Genomic DNA, 20,587 nt, shown 5'->3' with positions numbered 1-20,587 from the left:
TACTGAAAGCTTTCCTCCTAAGTACAGAAAAAAGATAGGGATGTCCACTTTCACCACTGCTATTCATCATTGTAGTGGAAGTTCTATTCAAATAAATTAGATAAGGAAAAGAAATAAAATGAATCCATATTAAAAAGGAAGAAATAAAAGGACCTCTGTATGCATATGACATAATCCCATGTATACAAAATCTGCAAGAATCTGCAGGAAAGCAACTAGAGCTAATAAACCAGATCACAATATTTGTAGATTACAAGATCAACACACACAAGTTAGATGAGTTTCTATGAACCAACAATAACTAATCTGAATAAGAAATTAAGAAAGCAATTCCAGTATAATAGTAACTAAAAGAATAAAATACCTAGGAATAAATTTGAGCAATAAGTTAAAAGACGTGTGTACTAAAGACTACAAAACATCAATGAAATAAAATTAAGAATACCTAAACAAAAAAAAGACATCAATATTCATGGACTGGAAACCTTAATATTATTACTTGATCAATATTATCTAAAGTGGTCTACATATTCAATTCAATCCCTATCAAAATTTCAAGGGCGTATTTTGCAGAAATGGTAAAAACTGATCCATAAATTCATATGAAATTATAAGGAGTCCTGAATGCTAAAACAATCTTGAATTAAAATAACAAAGTTGAAGGACTCAGATATCCCAATTTCAAAACTTAGTACAAAGCTACAGTAATCAAAATAATGTGATCCTGGCTGGCATAGGGCCAGACATATAGATCAATAGAATAGAACTGAGTCTAGAAAGAAACACATACAATCTGTGGTCATTTGATTTTCAAAAAGGGTATCAAGACAATTCAATGCGGGAAAGAGTTGCCTTTTCTTTCTTTTTTTTTTTTTTTAAGAGTTGCCTTTTCTATAAGTGGGATGGTGACAACTGAATTTCCACATACCAAGCTGGACCCCTATTCCATAGCGTATAGAAAATTAACTCAAAACAAAATATTTAGGTTATATTCCTACGTTTAGGACAAAAACCTAAATATATGAGCTAAAACTATAAAACACATCGAAGTAAACAGGAATAAATCTTCATGATCTTGGATTTGACAATGGAATATTAGATAAAACACTAAAATCATGAGATTGAAAGAAATATTTAATAAAGTATGTAAAAAAAGAATTGATAAATTATACTTTATTAAAATAAGCAAAAGTAAATGAACAAGTGTTGGGCACAGCAAAGATGGCGCTGGCCTGCCTTCTCTTCCGGCTAGAAAAGGCGCCACCGTGGCAGTATTGGTGCCAACGTGGCGGTTTCGGTTCCGCATATCTCTGACTACGTAACCAAACCCCATAGGCTCTCTCCCCGCTGACCTCATTTCCCATCCCCTACCCAATATAAGCTGCAACCCCGCTCAATAAAGTGAGATCCTGCTTCGACAGATCCCCCGAGTCTGGTGTGGTTCGTTAATGCGCCTGGACTCGCGACACTCGCCATCCCGCTCAGCCCCGGGAAGGGGCCTCCGGCTGGTCCGGTCGCCTCCACCCCTCCGAGGGAACCCCAACAAACAAGGATGTATTTTACCTTGTTGATGGGTTGGGACTTTATTTTACAGATGGTAGGATGTTTGTGAAATGTTTTAAGCAAGAAATATGAACTGGTTTTTAGTGTTTTGAAAAGACTGCTTTGGTGCCAGTGTAGAGAATGAATTTAAATGCCTCTTCTTATTACCGAAGTCTAGGAATTTTTATTCTGTCACTATTTTATTGTTTAATTGTCATAAGTAAACATTGATATGTGCAAAAAAACTCATTTGTGCATCACAGGACATTATCAGGGAAGTGAAAATAAAACATATAAAATAGAAGAAAACATTTGCAAATCATGTATCTGAGAAGGATTTAATATGCAGAATAAAAAAACCCACATCCAACAACAAAAAGGCAAACAACTCAATTAAAAAACTAGCACAGGAAGCCAATGTACATCTCTTCAATGAAGACATAAAAATGCCTAAAAAGCCCTTGAAAAGATGCTCAACATTATTAGATATCATTGAAATACAAATCAAAATCACAATGATATTTCACTTCTCACTAACGAGAATGGCTATAATAAAAAAGAAAAAAAAATAGAGAGAGAGAGAGAAAGAGAGAGAGAAAGAAAGAAAATAAATTCTGGATTTAGAGAAATGAGAGCCCTCATACATTCTTAATGGGAATGTAAAATGCTGCAGCTGCTATGGAAAATAGTTTGGCAGCTCCTCAAAATTTACCAAGTAATTATCATAGGACCCAGCAGTTTTACTTCTAGGTATATACTCAGAAGAATTGGAAACAGGGACCCAAACAAATACCTGTTCATTGTTCATAGCAGCATTATTCACAATAGTTAAAAAGTGGAAACAACTCCAGTGTCCATCAACAAATAAATGGATTAACAAAATGTGGCATGTATATGTTTGTGTGTGTGTAAATATTATTCAGCCATAAAAAGGAATGAAGTGCTGATACACACTAAAACATGCATGAACCTTGAAAACATGCTAAATGAAATAAGTAGACACAACAAATTTTGTAGATGTGGCACATATATACAATGAAATATTACTCAGCCATCAGAAAGAATGAAATATTGCCATTTGCAACATGGATGGAGCTAGAGTATAGTATATAATGCTAAATAAAATAAGTTAGTCAGAGAAAGAAAAATACCTTATGATCTCACTCATATGTGGAATTTAAGAAACAAAACAGATGAACATATTGGAGGGGGAAAAAGCAGGGAGGGAAACAAACCATAAGAGACTCTTAATGATCGAGAACAAACTGAGGGTTGATGGAGGGAAGTGGGTAGGGAATGGGCTAGATGGGTGATGGCTATTAAAGAGGGCATTTGTTGTGATGAGCAATGGGTGTTGTATGTAAGTGATGAATCGATGAATTCTACACCTGAAACCAATATTGCACTGTATGTTAACTAAAATGTAATAAAATTTTTAAAAAAAGGATCTGTAAGAGATTTATTAGTCACTTGCAATAGGAGGACTTAATTTGGATCCTAATTCAAATAAATGAAAAAAAGTTTTTAATGACATTTATGAGCCCACTGGAAATTAGAATGGTAGATGGATATTTGATATTAAGAAATTCTGTCAATTTCTTAAGGTATGATAATGATATTGTGGTCATATTAAAATAGTCCTTATCTTTTAAAGATATGCACTGAAATTTGTACAGATGAAGTGATATACTATGTGTTCAAGTAACATGGGATGAATGGGTGAAAGTACAGATAAAGCAAGATTGGTGAAGAGTTGATAACTATTAGGAACTGGGTGGTGGATAACATGTGTGTATTATCTATGTGGTTTTTTTAATGTAAGAATTTCCTTCATACTGTATTATGCCCATCAAATTATTATGAAAAATTTCATATTTACAACAAAATTGCAATAATTTTACAAGAACACTATGTATCCATTATTTAGTTTCTCCCATTTTAATGTACTGACTATATCTATCTCTATCCATCCATTAATCCACCTTATTTATATTCTTTTCAAATAAATTGCAGGCTTCTGTTTCTTTTCTGGTAAGTGTTTCAGCATATCTATCATTACCTAATTTAATATTTTTAAAATATTTTCATATAAATTTACAACAAAATGCACAAATCTTAATTATGTGAATTTGACAAATATATATACACTCAGGTAACCAAAACCTCTCTCAGGATATGGGGGTTTCCATTACCCAATATTTTCTTTGTGCTCCTTCCCAGTCAATCTCCATATATCACTTCAACCTCTGTACTAAGGCAACTACTGTTCTGATCTACCAAAGATTAGTTTTTTTTTTTTTTAATTTATTTTTTTTTTAATTTTTTATTTTTTATAAACATATATTTTTTATAAACATATATTTTTATCCCCAGGTCTGTGAATCACCAGGTTTACACACTTCACAGCACTCACCAAAAGGATTAGTTTTTCTTGTTCGGGATCTTAATATAAATGAATTCATACAGTATGTACTCTTTTGTGTAATGTTTCTTTAACCTTCATAATATTTTAGAGTTTCATCTACCCTGTTACATGTGTCAATAGTTGGTTCCGTTTTATTGGGGAACAGTATTCTACTGCATGAATATACCACAATGTGTTTATTCGTTCTCCTATTGATGAAGAACTGGGCTATTTCCAGTTTGGGCTATTGTAAGTAAATATACTATTAATATTTTTAATACGCATTTTGTGAATATAGGGTTTTTATGTCTCTTGGAGTGAAATTTCTGGGTCCAAAGATAGGTATATATTTTGCTTTATAAGTGCCAGCCACAACTTTGTACAATATGGTTGTATCATTTTACATTCACACTGTTGGTGTATAAGACTTCTTGTTGCTCCACATCCTCACAAACATTTGCTGTCAGCAGATTTTGAATGTTAGCCATTCTGGTGGGCATGTAGTAGTATCTTACTGTGGTACTAATTTGAATTTTCCTGATGACTAATATTGTTGAATACGTTTTCATATCCTTTCTGGCTATTCATAAATCTGTTTTGTAAATCATCTGCTAAAATCTTTTGTTCTTGTTTAAATGTGTTAGTTTGCATTTTTAATTATGCATATTAACACTTCATTATGTTTTGCACACCAGTCTTCTGTCAGGTATATATTCTGACAATATTTACTCTCTACCCTCAGCTAGTCTATAAATTTTCTTTTTTTCCGTTTCTATTTTTTAATATTTTAGTTTATATTTAAATAAAATTTATATATATTTAACATTTATAACATAATGATTTGATATACATATACACAATAATACAAGTGATTACTATATAATTAATGTGTCATCTCCTCACATACATGATAGGTACCTGAAATCTACTCTTAGTATATTTCTAGTATTCAATATAGTATTAATGGCAGTTATTATGCTATACATGAGATCTTTAGACTTACTCATCCTCCATAAATACAATATTATACTCTTTGACGGACATCTCCCCATTTCCCCCACGTCCCTGTCCCTGGTAAACACCATTCTTCTCTCTGCCTGTATGAGTCTGACATTTTTAAGTTCTGTATATAAGTGAGATCATGTAGTATTTCTCTTAACCATGTGTTTCTGAAGCTTTGACATCTGGGGCTTTGCTGACCCTGGACAGATTGCCCTTCCCAGGGCTAGCTAATTTTTAGAGACAGTAGACAACTTGCCTTGGAGCCTCACCTTTCATATGCAAACCAACCAACCCAGAGCCCACACCCCAACCACCTTTGTAAAAGGGCTCTCATATTTTAAGCCACTAATCCCCTAACCTAATCACCCCCGGGACAGGGACCAGACAACTAGGGTCAGTCTTTACACCCCAGAGCCTGCTGAAATTATTGAAACTAGTCAATCCTAAATCTGCTCATCTGCCTTGCTTGCTTGTTCTCACAGAAGCCACAATAAAGGCTCATGCCCTTGTTTTCCTGTCACTCTGCCTCCTGACTGACCCTGGCGCTTCCCATGGCATTGTGTGCTCCCTTCTCTTGAGATCTGTGAATATAACGACTATTTTTTCAATGGCAGTTGCCTTCTTATCTGATGGACTTGCCATACCTATATAAAACTAAAACCTATATTTTAAAATGAGGGTTCATTGTGCTATTCTGTTCACTTCTGTATATATGTGAAATTTTTAATAAGAATCTTTTAGTTAATGACATTGCTGCTATGAGCTGAATTGTATTATACCAAAATTTATATTTTGAATCTTTAACCCCCAGTCCCTTACATTGTGACTGTATAAAGAAAATAGGGACTTTAAAGAGGTGATTAATTTAAAATGGAGCTGATAGTGTGGGCCCTACTAATCTGAATGATATTCTTAGGAGAAAATTCGGATAAACAGTGACACCAGGGATGTGTACACACAGAGAGACAAACAGATCAGTACACAGCACAAAAAATGGCCAACTAAAAGCTATCGTGTGAGGCCTCAGGAGAAGGCCTGCCACCTTGGTCTTGGACTTGCAACCTTCCGAACTGTGAAAAATAAATTTCTTTTGTTTAAGCTACCCACTTTGTGGCATTTTATGGCAGCCCTGGCAAACTAATACAACTGCCTACCCCAACTAGAATACCAAGTCCATTAAATTAAGATAAGGAGTAGGTAAATGAGGCATCCTTGACTCTACTCATTTCCAGTTTTAATTAATACCTAGGTATGATTGATTGTATTTTCAATTTTTTTCTCATCACTTCCTCTTCTCTTTTTCATTACCACTGTTCCATTCCTGGTATTTATCATCATTCATTAGTGTCTTTGACCCTAGAGTTGTTTCCCTTAAACCTGTCACCCTGATGGCTATCAGAGTAAGCTATTAAAATGTAAATTAAATTATGCCACACCACCACTTAATATCTTCCAAAGTCTCTCCCTTAATGTCTAGAGAATAAAGTCCAACTTTCTTCATATGGCATACCAGGTCCTCCATTAACGTCGATCTTTAACATTTCTTCAGTCATTAGACTACTTCCTGCCTTACACTTTATACACCTCAACAGATAGTGGTTCCTTGAGATTTCCATGAAATGTCTTATCTTTTGTACCTGTGCTACCTACCTGTGTTGTAGGCTTATATACGCTTAGCTAATTTGACAAAACTCTATTCATCTTTTAAGAATTAGTTCAGGTATTATCTGTACACTGTAGTGCTTTAAACTTACCTTTTACTTTCTCTAGACAGAAGAATTGGAAAAATACATAGAATACCATAGTAACTACTAGTACATCCAATACCTAGAAATACACATTTTCAGACTTATATTTTACCATCTTTGCTTCAAATATTTTAATGTTTTAAACTTTGTTATTGTGGAAGTTTTAAAATATTGAAACTAGATAGGAGAGTACAATGAATCCCCTTGTATCTATCATCCAGTTTTAACATTTATCACCACATGACAAACATTCTTTCATATATATACTATGCTACTCCCATCTCTAGTGCTCTATTTTAAAGTCAGTCTTTGAGATATCATTCCACCTATAGATAATTCAATGTGTATCTTTAAAAGATAAGGACTTTTAAAAAAGATTTATTTTATTTATTTATTTGAAAGAGACAGAGAGGGAATATAAGCAGGGGAAGATGGAGAGGGAGAAGCAAGCTCCCCGTTGAGCAGGGAGCCTGACGCGGGTTCAATCCCAGGACCCTGGGATCATGACCTGAACCGAAGGCAGACCCTTAATGACTCAGCCACCCAGGCACCCCAAAAGGACTCTTTAAAACAAGAAAATAAACATGATATAACACATTAATAATAATTTAAGAATATTATCAAATATTACCAAAATATTATCAAATATTTTGTTCAAATTTTTCCCATTGTCTCATAAGTTATTTGCATTGGTTTGGTTTCATATAAAATATGAATAAAATAATGAAATAAATAGAACATTGGAGATGAGGTTTAAATCTCGCTTTTTTTAATATTCCTGTTCATATTCTCTTCCTTCCTTGCTTAGAGACAATCACTATAATTAATTAGCTGTGTATCTTTCCATTCCAGAGTAGATTCCTATATATGTCGCTATGAACAATAAATAGTTTGGCTTTGGATAATTTTAGAAATGTGTACAAATTAAAATGTAATACTCTCTTGTATTGTTTTATAAATTATTATTTTAAGTTTTATATTCTTTCTTTTCTATAACTCTTTGTAGCTTTCTTTTTTATTCTTGGTCAGTACTGCTAGAGGTTTCTCTATTGTTTTAAATCTTTTCTTAAAAAAGACTTTATAATTCATTTGGCAGACAGAACTAGATAGCACAAGTGGAGAGACCGGCAGAGGGAGAGGGAGAAGCAGGTTCCCCACTGAGCAGGGAGCCTGATACTGCTACATACCAGGCCCCTGGGATCAAGACCTGAGCTGAAGGCAGATGCTTAAATCATCTGAGCCACCCAGATGTCCATATTGTATAAATCTTTTAAAAGAACCAACTTTTTTCTGCTATTCTCTTTTTTGTTTTATATTTCACTAATTTGTTTTTAATTTTTTTTCATATTTTGTTGGATCTAAAATGCTGTAGGGGCGTCAGGCTGGCTCAGTTAGAAGAGCATGCAACTTGATCTTGGGGTTGTGAGTTTGAGCCCCATGTTTGGTGTGGAGATTTCATAAAAATAAAATCTTTAAAAATAAAATGAAATGCTATAAATTGTAAAACAACATTATTTCATGTGCTACTAAGAAAAAAAAGTACTTTGCCAATGAAATCATGATGTATAATTCATTTTGGAAGGTGCATCCCAATTTCAGAGATGTTAAACTATGCAAAAATGGATATCTAGGAATTGATGACATACAGAATTTCCTACCACCTATTTCAGTTTGCTTTTCTTCATTAGATTCTTTTAAACTTACTGAGACTTGTTTTACGACCACAATATCGTTCATCTTGGTAAATGTTCTATGTGTATGTGGAAATAATATGTATTATGCCATTGTTAGGTAGAGTGTTTTGTATTTATTAATTATCTCAAGTTGGTTGATAGTGTTAATGTATTCTATATTCTTACTGATTTACTGCCTAGTTTTTCTATCAATTGCTGAGAAAGGGATGCTGAAGTCCTCAAACATAATTGTGAATCTGTCTCTCTTCTGAATTTGTTTTCACATACTTTGAAGCTTCATTGTGAGGTGTCTACACATATAGGATTGGCATGTTTTCTTGGACAGCTGTAAATAATGTAATATTCTTCTTTTCTCCCTGTTATGAAATCTACTTTGATGATATAAATATAGCCATTTAAGCTTTCTTTAACATGTCATATATTTTTCCATCTTTTCATATTGTATCTTTAAATTTAAAGTGGGTCTCTTTTTTAAAAGATTTTATTTATTTATTTGACAGAGAGAGATCACAAGTAGGCAGAGAGGCAGGCAGAGAGAGAGGGGGAAGCAGGCTTTCTGCTCAGCAGAAAGCCCAATGTGGGGCTCGATCCCAGGACCCTGAGATCATGACCTGACCTGAAGGCAGAAGCTTAACTCACTGAGCCACCCAGGTGCCCCTCTTTTTTTTTAAGCTTTTATTTATTATTTGAGAGAGAGCACAAGCCTGGGGGGAGCCTCCTGCTGAGCAGGGAGCCCAATATTGGGCTCCATCCCAGGACCCCAGGATAATGACCTGAGCCAAAGGCAGATGGTTAACTGACTGAGCCACCCAGGTGCTCTTAAAGTGGGTCTTTTTTAGATAGTATATAGCTGGGTCTTACTTTTTTATCCAATATGATAATCTCTGCTTTTTTATTGGGGTGTTCATACTATTTAATGTAATTAACAAATGATGGGGCTTCAGTTTGTCATTTTGCTATTTTTTTCTATTTGACACATTTTCTCTTATGCCTCCTTTTCTCTTGTTCTGCCTTCTCTTGGATTGACTAAAAAAATAATTCAATTTAGCTTTACCATTGACTTACTAGCTATGGTTTTTTTTTTAGGGATTGCTATAAGATTTATAATATACAACTTTGATTTATTACATCCAAGTGATGTTATGCCACTTTGTGCATATAGTGTAAGAACTTCATAATGGTTAATCTCCATATCCTCTCCTGCCTTTGTGCTTGTCATACTTTTCTCTTCCATATAAACTACAAAGCTTATATTTTTATTATTTTTCATCTAAAAGGGATTAAAATTGAGAAAATTTATTTATTGTACTTGTACCTTTACTATTTCTGGTACTTTCCCTTATTTAGATCTAAATTTCCACCTGTATTATTATTTTTCTGCCTGAAGAACTTCCTTTATTATTTTTCATTGTGCAGGTCTGGTCGAGAATTCTCTCAGCTTCTGTTTTGATCTTTATTTTGTCTATTTTTAAAAGATACATTCACTGTGCATAGAACTGTAGGTTTACAAGTCTCTTCTTTTTATTGTTTTTTGGATAATATACTTTCTGAAGAGAAATCTATTGTTGTATTTGTCTTTGTTCCTCTGTGTATAATGTGTCTTTTCTCTTTTCCCTTTGGCTTCTTTTAAGATTGTTTTTTTTTTATCACTGGTTTTCATCAATATATCTGTGCTTGCCTATTAAATAACTTTTTGTCTTCTTGTTCTTTTACTTTAAGAGAGGAGTGTGCTATCATAGATCCTTTTAAATCTACTGGGTTGGGACGTCTGGGTGGCTCAGTCCCTTAAGCCTCTGCCTCTGGTTTGGGTCATGATCCCAGGGTCGTGGGATGAAGTCTGCCTTCTCCCTCTCCCTCTGCCTGCTTCCCCTGCTTGTGTAAACACACACACACACACAGACACACACTCTCTCTCTCTCTCTGACAAGTAAATACAATCTTGAAATAAAAAAAATAAATCTACTGGGCTATTTACATTTTGAGGTTATATTTTTAGATGTATACATTCACTTTTTTCATTCTATATTGTTTTCTTTATCTTTACTTACAGTTTCTGCTTCATATTTTATCTCATATTAATACTGCTATACCACATTTCCTTAGGAGAAGTCAGGTATATATTTTGCCATTCTTTTGTTTTCAACCTTTGTATATAAATTTCCTTAAGTGTCTCTTATCATAGCATATAACTAGATTAATTTTTAAAACTGATACCTGAAAGTTTAACATGTTTACATTTATTGAAATTATTGTTGTATTTGGAATTATTTCAGTTATGTTGTTTTGTGTTTTTTTCTTAATCATGCTTTTTCTTTTCTTTTTCCTTCCTTTCCACCTTCCATTGTCCTGATTAAATTTTCACAATTCCATTATTCTGTGCTGCTGCTTTGAAAATTATACAGAAGGTATAATACCTACTCTTTTAGCATGTCCTTAAAATTTTAAGTGTCATGTTTGAATTTACAAAGCCTAGAGTTCATCAATCACTACTTTTCTCCATAAAGATATAGTAACTTAGGAATGCTTTAATTCTCATCTTCCTACCCATCTTATTTTAAATAGCATTTTACTTTATTTCAAATCCCATGAAATTATTTACCATTGTTATTAATTTTTACTGCCTGTTTTTATTTATATTTACCAATATTTTACCAACTTCATTGCTCACCACTTCTTTCTGCATTTTAATACATCTTTTTGGTTTCATTTTACTTCTTTCAAAATTCTTTAGTAACTCACTTGAGACAATATGAATAATAAATTTCACTGTCTCTGAATATCTAAAATATGTTTATTTAACCCTCAAAATTCATTTAAACATAGAATTCTAGGTTGGAAAATATTTTCTTTCAACATTTTGCCAAGATATTATTCCATTATTTAAGGCATCTATTGTTGCTGACAAGAAATTTTCCAGTCTAATTATATTTCTTTTGTAGATAAATAGGCATTTTCTTTCTGGCAGTTTTTAAGATATTTACTATCTGTGATGCTGTGTAGGTTCACTATGATAGGTCTGCTTATAGATTTTTTTTTTTTAAATTTTTTATTTTTATTTAATTTTCATGCTTAGGATTCTCTGTGATCCTTCAACCTAATGATGCATATATACCCTTAATTTTGAAAATACACCTCTTCAAATATTGCTTCTTCTTCATTATCTCTAGTTTGTCCTCCTGGAACTTTCACTAGATATAAATTGAACCTTCTCACCTATCCACCATGTCTCCCAAATTCTTTTTTTGCCTTTCCAATCTCTTTACCTATCTTTGGTGTGATTTCTTCTGTATCTATCTTCCAAATATACTAATTCTCTCTTCATTTGCATTTGCTTCAGGGGGTATAGCTCAGGGGTAGAGCATTTGACTGCATTTGCATTTGCTTCCTCTTCAAAGCATGTATTTAATATATTAAATCGACATATTTGATTTAATAAATTATATATTAAATTACTATATTTAATTTAATAAATACACACAATTTATACATTATAAATATAAAATATTTTAAATAATTTTATATTAAATATAAATTAAATTTATATATTTAATTTAATAAATATATATTAAATCAAATTTAAATTTAATGTACATTTAATATATATTTATATATTTAACTCACAGTTTATATTCATTTCTTTAACTTTTTAAACATGTCTTTATTTTAAAGGCTCTTAGTATTTCTAGTTCTTAGGCTATAAATTTTCCCACATATTACATCGGATCACATTACCTCAAACAAGTTCATTTTCTTGGGAAGTCTGTCATTTTTTTTTTTTTAAGATTTTTTATTTATTTATTTGACAGAGAGAAATCACAAGTAGATGGAGAGGCAGGCAGAGAGAGAGAGAGGGAAGCAGGCTCTCTGCTCAGCAGAGAGCCCGATGCGGGACTCGATCCCAGGACTCTGAGATCATGACCTGAGCCAAAGGCAGCGGCTTAACCCACTGAGCCACCCAGGCGCCCAGTCATTTTTTTAACCATGAATTTATCTTCTGTAGCTATTTTCTATGGGGCACCCTAGGTTGTAAGATTCCTCCCTTTGAGGCAGTTTCATACTTACCTTTGTTAAGACTTTAAGGGTTTCACTGATTTCAGATCAGATGTTCCTGTTAACTCCTTAGCTCAGTGTCGTCACCATTACAGTCAATTGAACTGTGACCACACCTCCACGTTGCACAGGTCTGGGATTTCAATATCTCTCAAGTGGGACTTTTTCCCAACCATTGCCCAGAGGATACAGGAAGCTCCTTGACACTTTTCCACACTGATGGGCCTACTCTCTCTGGTCCTTCATAACCTTCCAATTCTATATATCAATCCTACTTTGCACAAAGGACTTTCAGCCCACAATCATTTAGGTCTGTATCTAGTTCTGAAATGCCTGAGAGCAGTTTTAGTTTTAGTCCTACTCACAGCTAAATTTAAATTCTTTTGTTTTTAGCACTTTAGGATTTTTTATTATTGTTCTGAGGTTGGTCATATATTTGTGTTATAATGATTTTCCCCCTTATTTTCTATGCTTTAGTTTTTTTGGGGGGGATACAGACTTTAGATTCTTCTGTGGGTTCTTGATCTCCCAGACTGACAAGAGGTCAACCTCAAAATAAGAATAACTCAAAAAGCAAGAAAGACAAAGTGTTAAAAAGTCTAGTCCAAAGAGTTGAGCCTTATAAGATCAGATTTAAACCAATCACTCTCAGGAACTAAATTGTCCTGTGAAATTTCTTCAGAAATGAGCCCAACATTCAGACCAGTCAAACTAATAGCAAATAAAGAAACTACAACTATTTTTTAAGCTTTATCTATATACTTTTTTCAAATAAAATTTAAACTTCCTACTTTATTCTTCTGGTAATTAAAAATTAAAGATCTCTATATTTGAAGGGATGTATTATCAAATAAACAAATTGGTAAGTATAGGTTTTTTTATATTTACTTTTACTTTGGGGATGATAACAAATTGTTTTAAAGTTGGGACCAGTACTTTTGACAAGGACCTAAGCTAATATAAAAAAAAATAAAAACTATATATCTATTTAAAGTACTTATGCTAGAGAGAGGCAAGACACAAAAATGCAGAATAAAATCAAATAAAATCTCTATATAATAATGTTCCATAGTCATTTCATAAATAATAATCATCACAGCAACATACGTTAGAAAATGCTTGGCATGTCTGGTTTATTACCTTTTGTCTGCGCAGAAGTTTCTGGCTGAGGCATAGGAACTCTACGAAAGATGGAAAAAAGATAACCAATAATTACAAAAAGACAATTGAATGATAAAAACTAATTGGCCCCATTCAGAATATATTCAAATTCCATAAGTTTACAAAATTGATAGGTTTAGTTTCTTAAAGTAATGCACTAAAAACTTAATGAAAAGATATACAAGTTATGAATACACAAATATGCATATATAACCTAGTTCAAATACTGCAATAGATTTTTTAAAAAGATTTTATTTATTTACTTATTTATTTGAGAGAAAAAGAGAGAGAAAAGAGGGAGGGGCAGAGGGGGAGGGAGAGAAAGAGGGAAAGAATCCCAAATAGACTCCCTGCTCAGCACAAAGCCCCACACAGAGCTTGAGCTCAAAAGCTTGAGATCATGACATGAGCCAAAACCAAGAGTGGCTACTTAACTGACTAGCTACCCAGGCACCCCAAATACTACTGCTAATTTAAGTCTTCTTTTAATGGCCAGTTAGCTCATTTGGTTAGAGTGTGGTGCTGGTAAGTCTTCTTTTAATATGGCACATTCCACAAAAGGAAGTATTTAACTTTATTATATAGCAACTAAAGATGGATAGAGATATTTATATATATAAATGTCTATTGATGTATATATGAATATACATAATTTATAATTTATTTATATATATTTTAACTTATTTATATATATTTATACACTTATAAATACATACATATGTATTGCACATACATGTAAATATATATAAATATTCTAGAATATATATATTCCCAGAATATATATATTTCCAGAACATATATCATTCTGGGAAACTATTTGTCCTGTCTAGCCTCTTTTCAAAGTTTTCTATAAGTCTCATGGTGCTTTTTTTTTTTTTTTTTTAAGATTTTATTCATTTGATAGAGAGAGAAACAACAAGCAAGCAGCCAGAGAGAGAGGGGGGAAGCAGGCTACCTGCTGAGCAGAGAGCCCGATGCGGGGCTAAATCTCAGGACCCTGAGGGCTAAATCTCAGGACCCTGAGATCACAACCCGAGCCGAAGGCAGAGGCTTAACCCACTGAGCCACCCAGGCACCCCTATAAGTCTCATGCTGCTTTAAACTCATATTTCTTCTTTGAAATTTAACTCAAGTATTATTTCTTAAAAGACATCCTAGATCTCTAGTCAAAGCTCACTGCTCCTCCTGTATGCTGTCACTGTCCTAGCACCATGAATAAGCCTCTATCATAGCATTCATCACTCCATGTTGAAATTACAGGTTCATGAGTCTGTCTCTTCTGACAGATTCTGTTATAAGGTCTATATAAGTGTATACTTTATTTTATTTATTTTTGCATCTATATAATATTTACTTAATAATTGTTTATTGAACTGAAATAAATGGAGGAAAAGGAAATATTTTATTTTGAAACTGCAGAGAAGCCTACTTTTATAAGGAAAGATTTCCATCTTTTAGGCTATTAGCATATTTCTGTGATGATTTTTTTTTCTATTGTATTTCCAAAGCTAAAAGCATAAAGTAAAACAGAATGACATATTATTGAATGCCACATTATATTGCTCATCTTATTTTATCAATGGATTTTTTCTTATAATAGTAGTATTCATTATTTTTCTAAAGAGTTATTAATGAGCCAAAAAGAAGTAGCTTTCATGAAGGAAGAATGCATCCATTTATTTATCTTTAAACCCTAGAAAATAAAAACACATTTTATACTTGTAATTTGAACTTTTCAATTGCTGAAAACATGGTATTTCTAGAAATTAGAGAGCTGAAACATCAACTCTGAAAGAAATCTAACTTAAAAAATAGTTAAATTACATTTATTTTAAGAACCTTAAATAGCATGTATCTACTTTTTAGTACATGTGATTAGAAAGTGATGGTGATTCACAGACCTGTACCCCTGGGGATAAAAATATATGTTTATAAAAAAAAAATAAAAAAAAAAAGAAAATCACTTTTTCCATCTGAAACAAATTAGAAGAAATAGTTTTCAAAACCCTAACAGCACCATTACGTTGTACAGAACTTCTAAAAAAATGACTTAGGAGATTTTTACTGGAATATGTAATAATTCATTTGTACAACTTAAACGTCTTAAAGGTGAGGAGCTAACTGACAGAAGTGGAGGTATATAACGTCTACAGGTATCAACTGAGGAAAATGAAAAAAAAAAGAGATGAAAAGCGAACAGGTAAGTACAGAAAAATAACTGAGGAGGAAAGGGAAAAGAGAGCTAAAAGAAGAGAACATTGCATATGCTGGGTAGTGACAGAATATGATAAAAATTATAAAAATTATGACTCTAAGTTATATTCTAATCTTGCCCTTTTCATCAACTTATTGACCATAGGTAAATATCATACAGATTCTATAGAATGTTATTCCCTCATCTTTATATCAGGATTATAATTAACAGTATTGAGGTCTTAGAAAGTATATTTCATGTGGAGAAACTGAAAGTACTTAATATACATACACACATACAAATCCTATAGTTTATCTTTCCTGAATCTCATATTTCTCTTTTATAAAATTGAAATAATTATCCTGCTCCTTCCTCACAGGGATTTCGAGGATCAAATGATGTAAGATAAATAATTTTACATCATATATTGAAATTCTCTCTATAATTAAATGAAGGAATATTTTCAGTGCCTTCTACCTAAGAAAAACAGAAGATAGTATATAAAAGGAACAGAATATAGAGTTCTTTTAAGAAATTGATAATATAAGCAATTAGCAATAATTTACAATGATCAAAAATGCTTAAGTTTCTGTGATCATTAATCCAAATTAGCAAATGTTTTTTAGACAACAACCATTATTTAAAAACTTTTCCTATAGTTCCTTCTGCTTTTCTTAGGAGGAGACCTGAAAATGATTTTTTTGAAAATTATTTTTAAGAATTCATCTAACTATGGTATGATTAATTTTCTCTCTTTATAGAGTAAATATTACCAGGAGAATGAACTGAAGAAGTTTTAATGTCTGTTGATTATATTTGATTTCTCAGTGCTAACTTTTGAATGAATAGATGGACTTTGACTACATTTTACTATCTAACTAAGAGCACCATGGTTCACTAGCTATCATTTGTATTAAAAGGTTAATACAAGCTCTTAAATGGTCATATTTCTTATTATTATACCAACAGAAGCAGATCAACAGGTGACCTAGATGGACAAAAGAGATATATAATTTCGAAAGTAAATATCAAAAAAAAGAATCAAATGGACTTTCTAGAGCTGAAAAAGATAACAGCTGACCTTAAGAACTATGGCACGATAAAGAACATATCTGGTCTTTGTCTCTGGCTCCTGGTTCAAAAACCCTTAGAATTTCCATAGTGACAAAAGTGCCTCTGTTATGTTAATGAGGTAACTCATGGAGAGCCACGAGACAGCTGAAGATGAGAACTATTATCAGATACATCATGCATATGATTCAAGGTTGAAACACTGAACTAGCCTAACCTCTATTATGTTGGTGGGAGGAGAGCAGCTGCAGATAAAATTCAATCGCATGGCCAATGGTTTAATCTATCGTGCCTAAGTAATGAACTACCCTCCAAAAATCTAGATATAAAGACTTGGTGGAGCTTCGGGGTTGGTGAACACGTTAATGTACCAGTAGAGGCACAATAAATTCTAGGGATCTAACATACATTATGATGACTACAGTCAACAATATTATAATATATACTTGAAATTTGCTGAGAGTAATTGTTACATGTTTTACTACAAAAAGTAATAGTTATGTGAGGTCATGGATGTATTGACTAATCTTATTGTGGTAATTATTTTGTAATACATACATGTGTCAAATCATCACAATATACACCTTAAATTTACACAGTAATATATGTCAATTATATCTCAATAAAGCTGTGAAAAAATAAAATAAATTGTCCTTAGACCACTAAAAATAGAAGAAAGAAATGAGACCTAGGTGGTTTCTACTGCTAATTATATTCAACAGTGTAGTAGAGGTCCTAACCAGTAAAATAAAGCAAGAAAAACAAATAAAAGGCAAAATGACTGGAAAGGAAGAAATAAACCACAAGTATTTGCAGATTACATGACTTATACAGAGAAAATTAAAAAAAAAAACCCTACAAACTCAGAATAAGTGAATTTATCAAGGTTGCTGAATATAAGGCTCAGGAAACAACCAAAAAACATTTCCCTGACTGCGCACAACCACCACTGAAGACTAGAGTCTTTACAAAATCTTGAAATCTAAAATGATGTATATGCTAACTGCTTTATTAGTGTCTTGGTTACCTTTATGCTTCAGAAAGCCAAAACTGTTAATCATATATAATTCATAATGGATTTATATGAGTTTATATAGGAAAGATTCATGTTTAAATAACTGGCCAACAAATATAAGCTGTAGTATTTTAAATTAAAATAAAATGTATTTTTTGTAGTTCCTCATTTTAAACCTATTGTCAAGTAGTCCATGCCAAGCATGGTGGTAGAGGGCTTCTGTTATGGGTTATCTTATCTCCCCCAATATTCCTGTTGAAGTCACAACCTCCCAGTACCTCAGAATGTAATCTTATTTGGATATAGTTTCACTGAAGAGATAAATTAGTTAAAATAAGGTTATACTGGAGTAGGGTGGGCCCCTAGTCTAATGTATCTGATGTCCTTATAAAAAGGGGGAGTTTGGACAGAGACACAGATTGGGGGTAAGGTTTCTACAAGCCACAGAATGTCAAAGGTTGCTAGAAAATCACTAGATATTAGGGTAGAGACAAGGAGTAGATTCTTTCACACAGAGCTCAAAACAAACTAACACTTCTGACACTTTGATGACTTTGGACTTCAAGCTTACAGAACCATGAGACCCTAAGTTGCCATTGTTTAAGCCATACAGTTTGTAGTACTTCATCACAGCAGCCTAGAAAATGAACACAGATTTTGGTACCAGGAAGTGGAGTGTTACTGTAACAAGTAATTTAAAATGTGGAAATAGGTGGCTCAGTTGTTAAGCGTTTGCTTTCAGCTCAGGTTATGATCCCAGGGTTCTGGAACTGAGCCCCACATCGGGCTCCCTGCTCAGTGGGAAGCCTGCTTCTCCCTCTCCCACTCCCTCTGCTTTTGTTCCCTCTCTCGTTGTGTCTCTGTCAAATAAATAAATAAAATCTTCAAAAAATAAAATAAAATGTGGAAATGGCTTTGGAATTGAGTATAACATGGAAGCTGAAAGAGTTCTGAGAGAAAGCTTGTTCTCTTAGAGAATATATATGTTGTTATGAACAGAATGTTGCTAGAAATAATAAAAGTAAGAGGTGCTTCTGGTTAAGTCTCAGACAGAAATGAGGAATGGGTTATTGGAATCTCGATGAAAGGTGATCCTTGTTATAAAGTGTAAGAGGTCTTGGCTGAACTGTGTTCTGTTGGATGGCAGATGAAACTTGTATGCAGTGAACTTGCATATTTAAAGAGATTTCTAAGCAAAGTGTTGAAGGTGCAGCCTGGTTTCTCCTTATTGCTTATAGTAAAATACAGGAGGAGAGAGAGAAGTTGAAAAATTAAGAAAAAGGGAACCAAAGCTTCGACACTTGGAAAATTCTCAGCCAATCTATACTGCAGAAAATGAGAAACCTTGCTCTGGAAGGAACACCAATGGTGTTGTTGGACAACTATTTGCCCAAGAGATTAGGCTTGTGATTTGTGGATCCCATCAACCATCTCAGTAGGCATGCTGTTAGCTTGTACTGAAAGGGATATAGGTGGGATGAAATGAAGAAAGGCTGTTGGATTTCTGGGATTCTACAGTCAGGAAACTAGTTGATAAGAGATAACCATCTGCGATCATATGTTATCTTTCAAGAAAAGGGACAATGATTCCTCAGTTCCAGAGGGCATGGGTAGCACTTAGGGCCAAGAAAGTGGGGCTGCCATCCTGGTGGGCCCAGAAGATACAGTATCCTGCCAGAGAGGGTAATTTTGGAGACTTGAAATCAAATGATTTGTCCTGCTAGGTTTTGAACTTTTTTGTGACCCATGACCCACTTTCTGACCGATTTCTCCCTTTTGAAATAGGAAGGCTTATCCTCTGCCCATCTTATCATTGTGTTTTGGACAGATGTCTAGTTTCACAGGTTCATGGATGTAAAGAATTTTGTCCCAGGATGAATCACCCTGCATGTCAACCATATATAGATTTAGATGATGTTCAGTTGAGACTTTGGGCTTAAGAGTTAATGTTAGGGGTGCCTGGGTGGCTTAATCGTTAGGTATCTGCCTTCGGCTCAGGTCATGATCCCAGGGTCCTGCTCCCTGCTCAGCGGGGAGCCTTCTTCTCCCTCTCCTACGCTCCCAGCTTGTGTTCCCTCTCTCACTTGTCTCTGTCAAATAAATAAAAATCTAAAAAGAGAGTTGATGTTAGTATAGGTTAAGATTTCTGGGATGTTTGGATGGGATGTTTTGCATGTGAGAAGGACATGAAATTTTAGGGGCCAGATGGAGGACTGTTATGGGCTAACCCATGTCCCTATTAAATATCAATATGACTATCAATATATTACCAATTACATTTTCAATAATCCTCAGAATGAAACCTCATTTGCATTATATGTTAATAAAAATTTAGAAAAAAAAAAAAGAATGAGACCTTATTTGGAAATAGGGTCACTAAGTTATAATTGATTAAGATGAGGTCTTACTGGAGTAGAACAGTACTCCAGAATAGGTCCCTAAACTAATATGTCTTGTGTCCTTATAAGAAAGGAAAATTTGAACACAGGTATGTATACAGGGAAAATGCCATGTGAAGATGAAGGCAGAGACTGAAGTGATGCTTCTAGAAGACAAGAAATGCCAAAGATTGCCATAAACCACCAGAAGCTAGGGGAGAGGCAAGGAAGAGATTCTTCCTCACAGTGCTCAGAAGGAACTCACTCTGCCAATGCTTTGATCTTGGGACTTGAGCAGCCCTACAAAACTAGTACCACTTCTAGTGGA

General features: G+C 33.6%; 1 protein-coding gene across 5 annotated transcripts in view; it reads right to left on the bottom strand.

Moving 5' to 3' along the window:
- RADX (RPA1 related single stranded DNA binding protein, X-linked) overlaps positions 1–20,587 on the bottom strand; it is a 78,324-nt gene that overhangs the window by 31,873 nt on the left and 25,864 nt on the right. For all 5 annotated transcript variants that reach the window (XM_059157858.1, XM_059157861.1, XM_059157859.1 and 2 more), the window contains one exon: positions 13,581–13,621. In XM_059157858.1, the coding sequence (XP_059013841.1) occupies positions 13,581–13,621 (41 nt within the window). The remainder of the gene's footprint in view (positions 1–13,580; positions 13,622–20,587) is intronic.

The sequence above is a fragment of the Mustela lutreola genome, chromosome X (genome assembly GCF_030435805.1).
Source record: "Mustela lutreola isolate mMusLut2 chromosome X, mMusLut2.pri, whole genome shotgun sequence".
Classification (NCBI taxonomy): Eukaryota; Metazoa; Chordata; class Mammalia; order Carnivora; family Mustelidae; genus Mustela; species Mustela lutreola.
The sequence above is the reverse complement of the archived record's forward strand: the minus strand, read 5'-3'. Positions and strand labels throughout refer to the sequence as shown.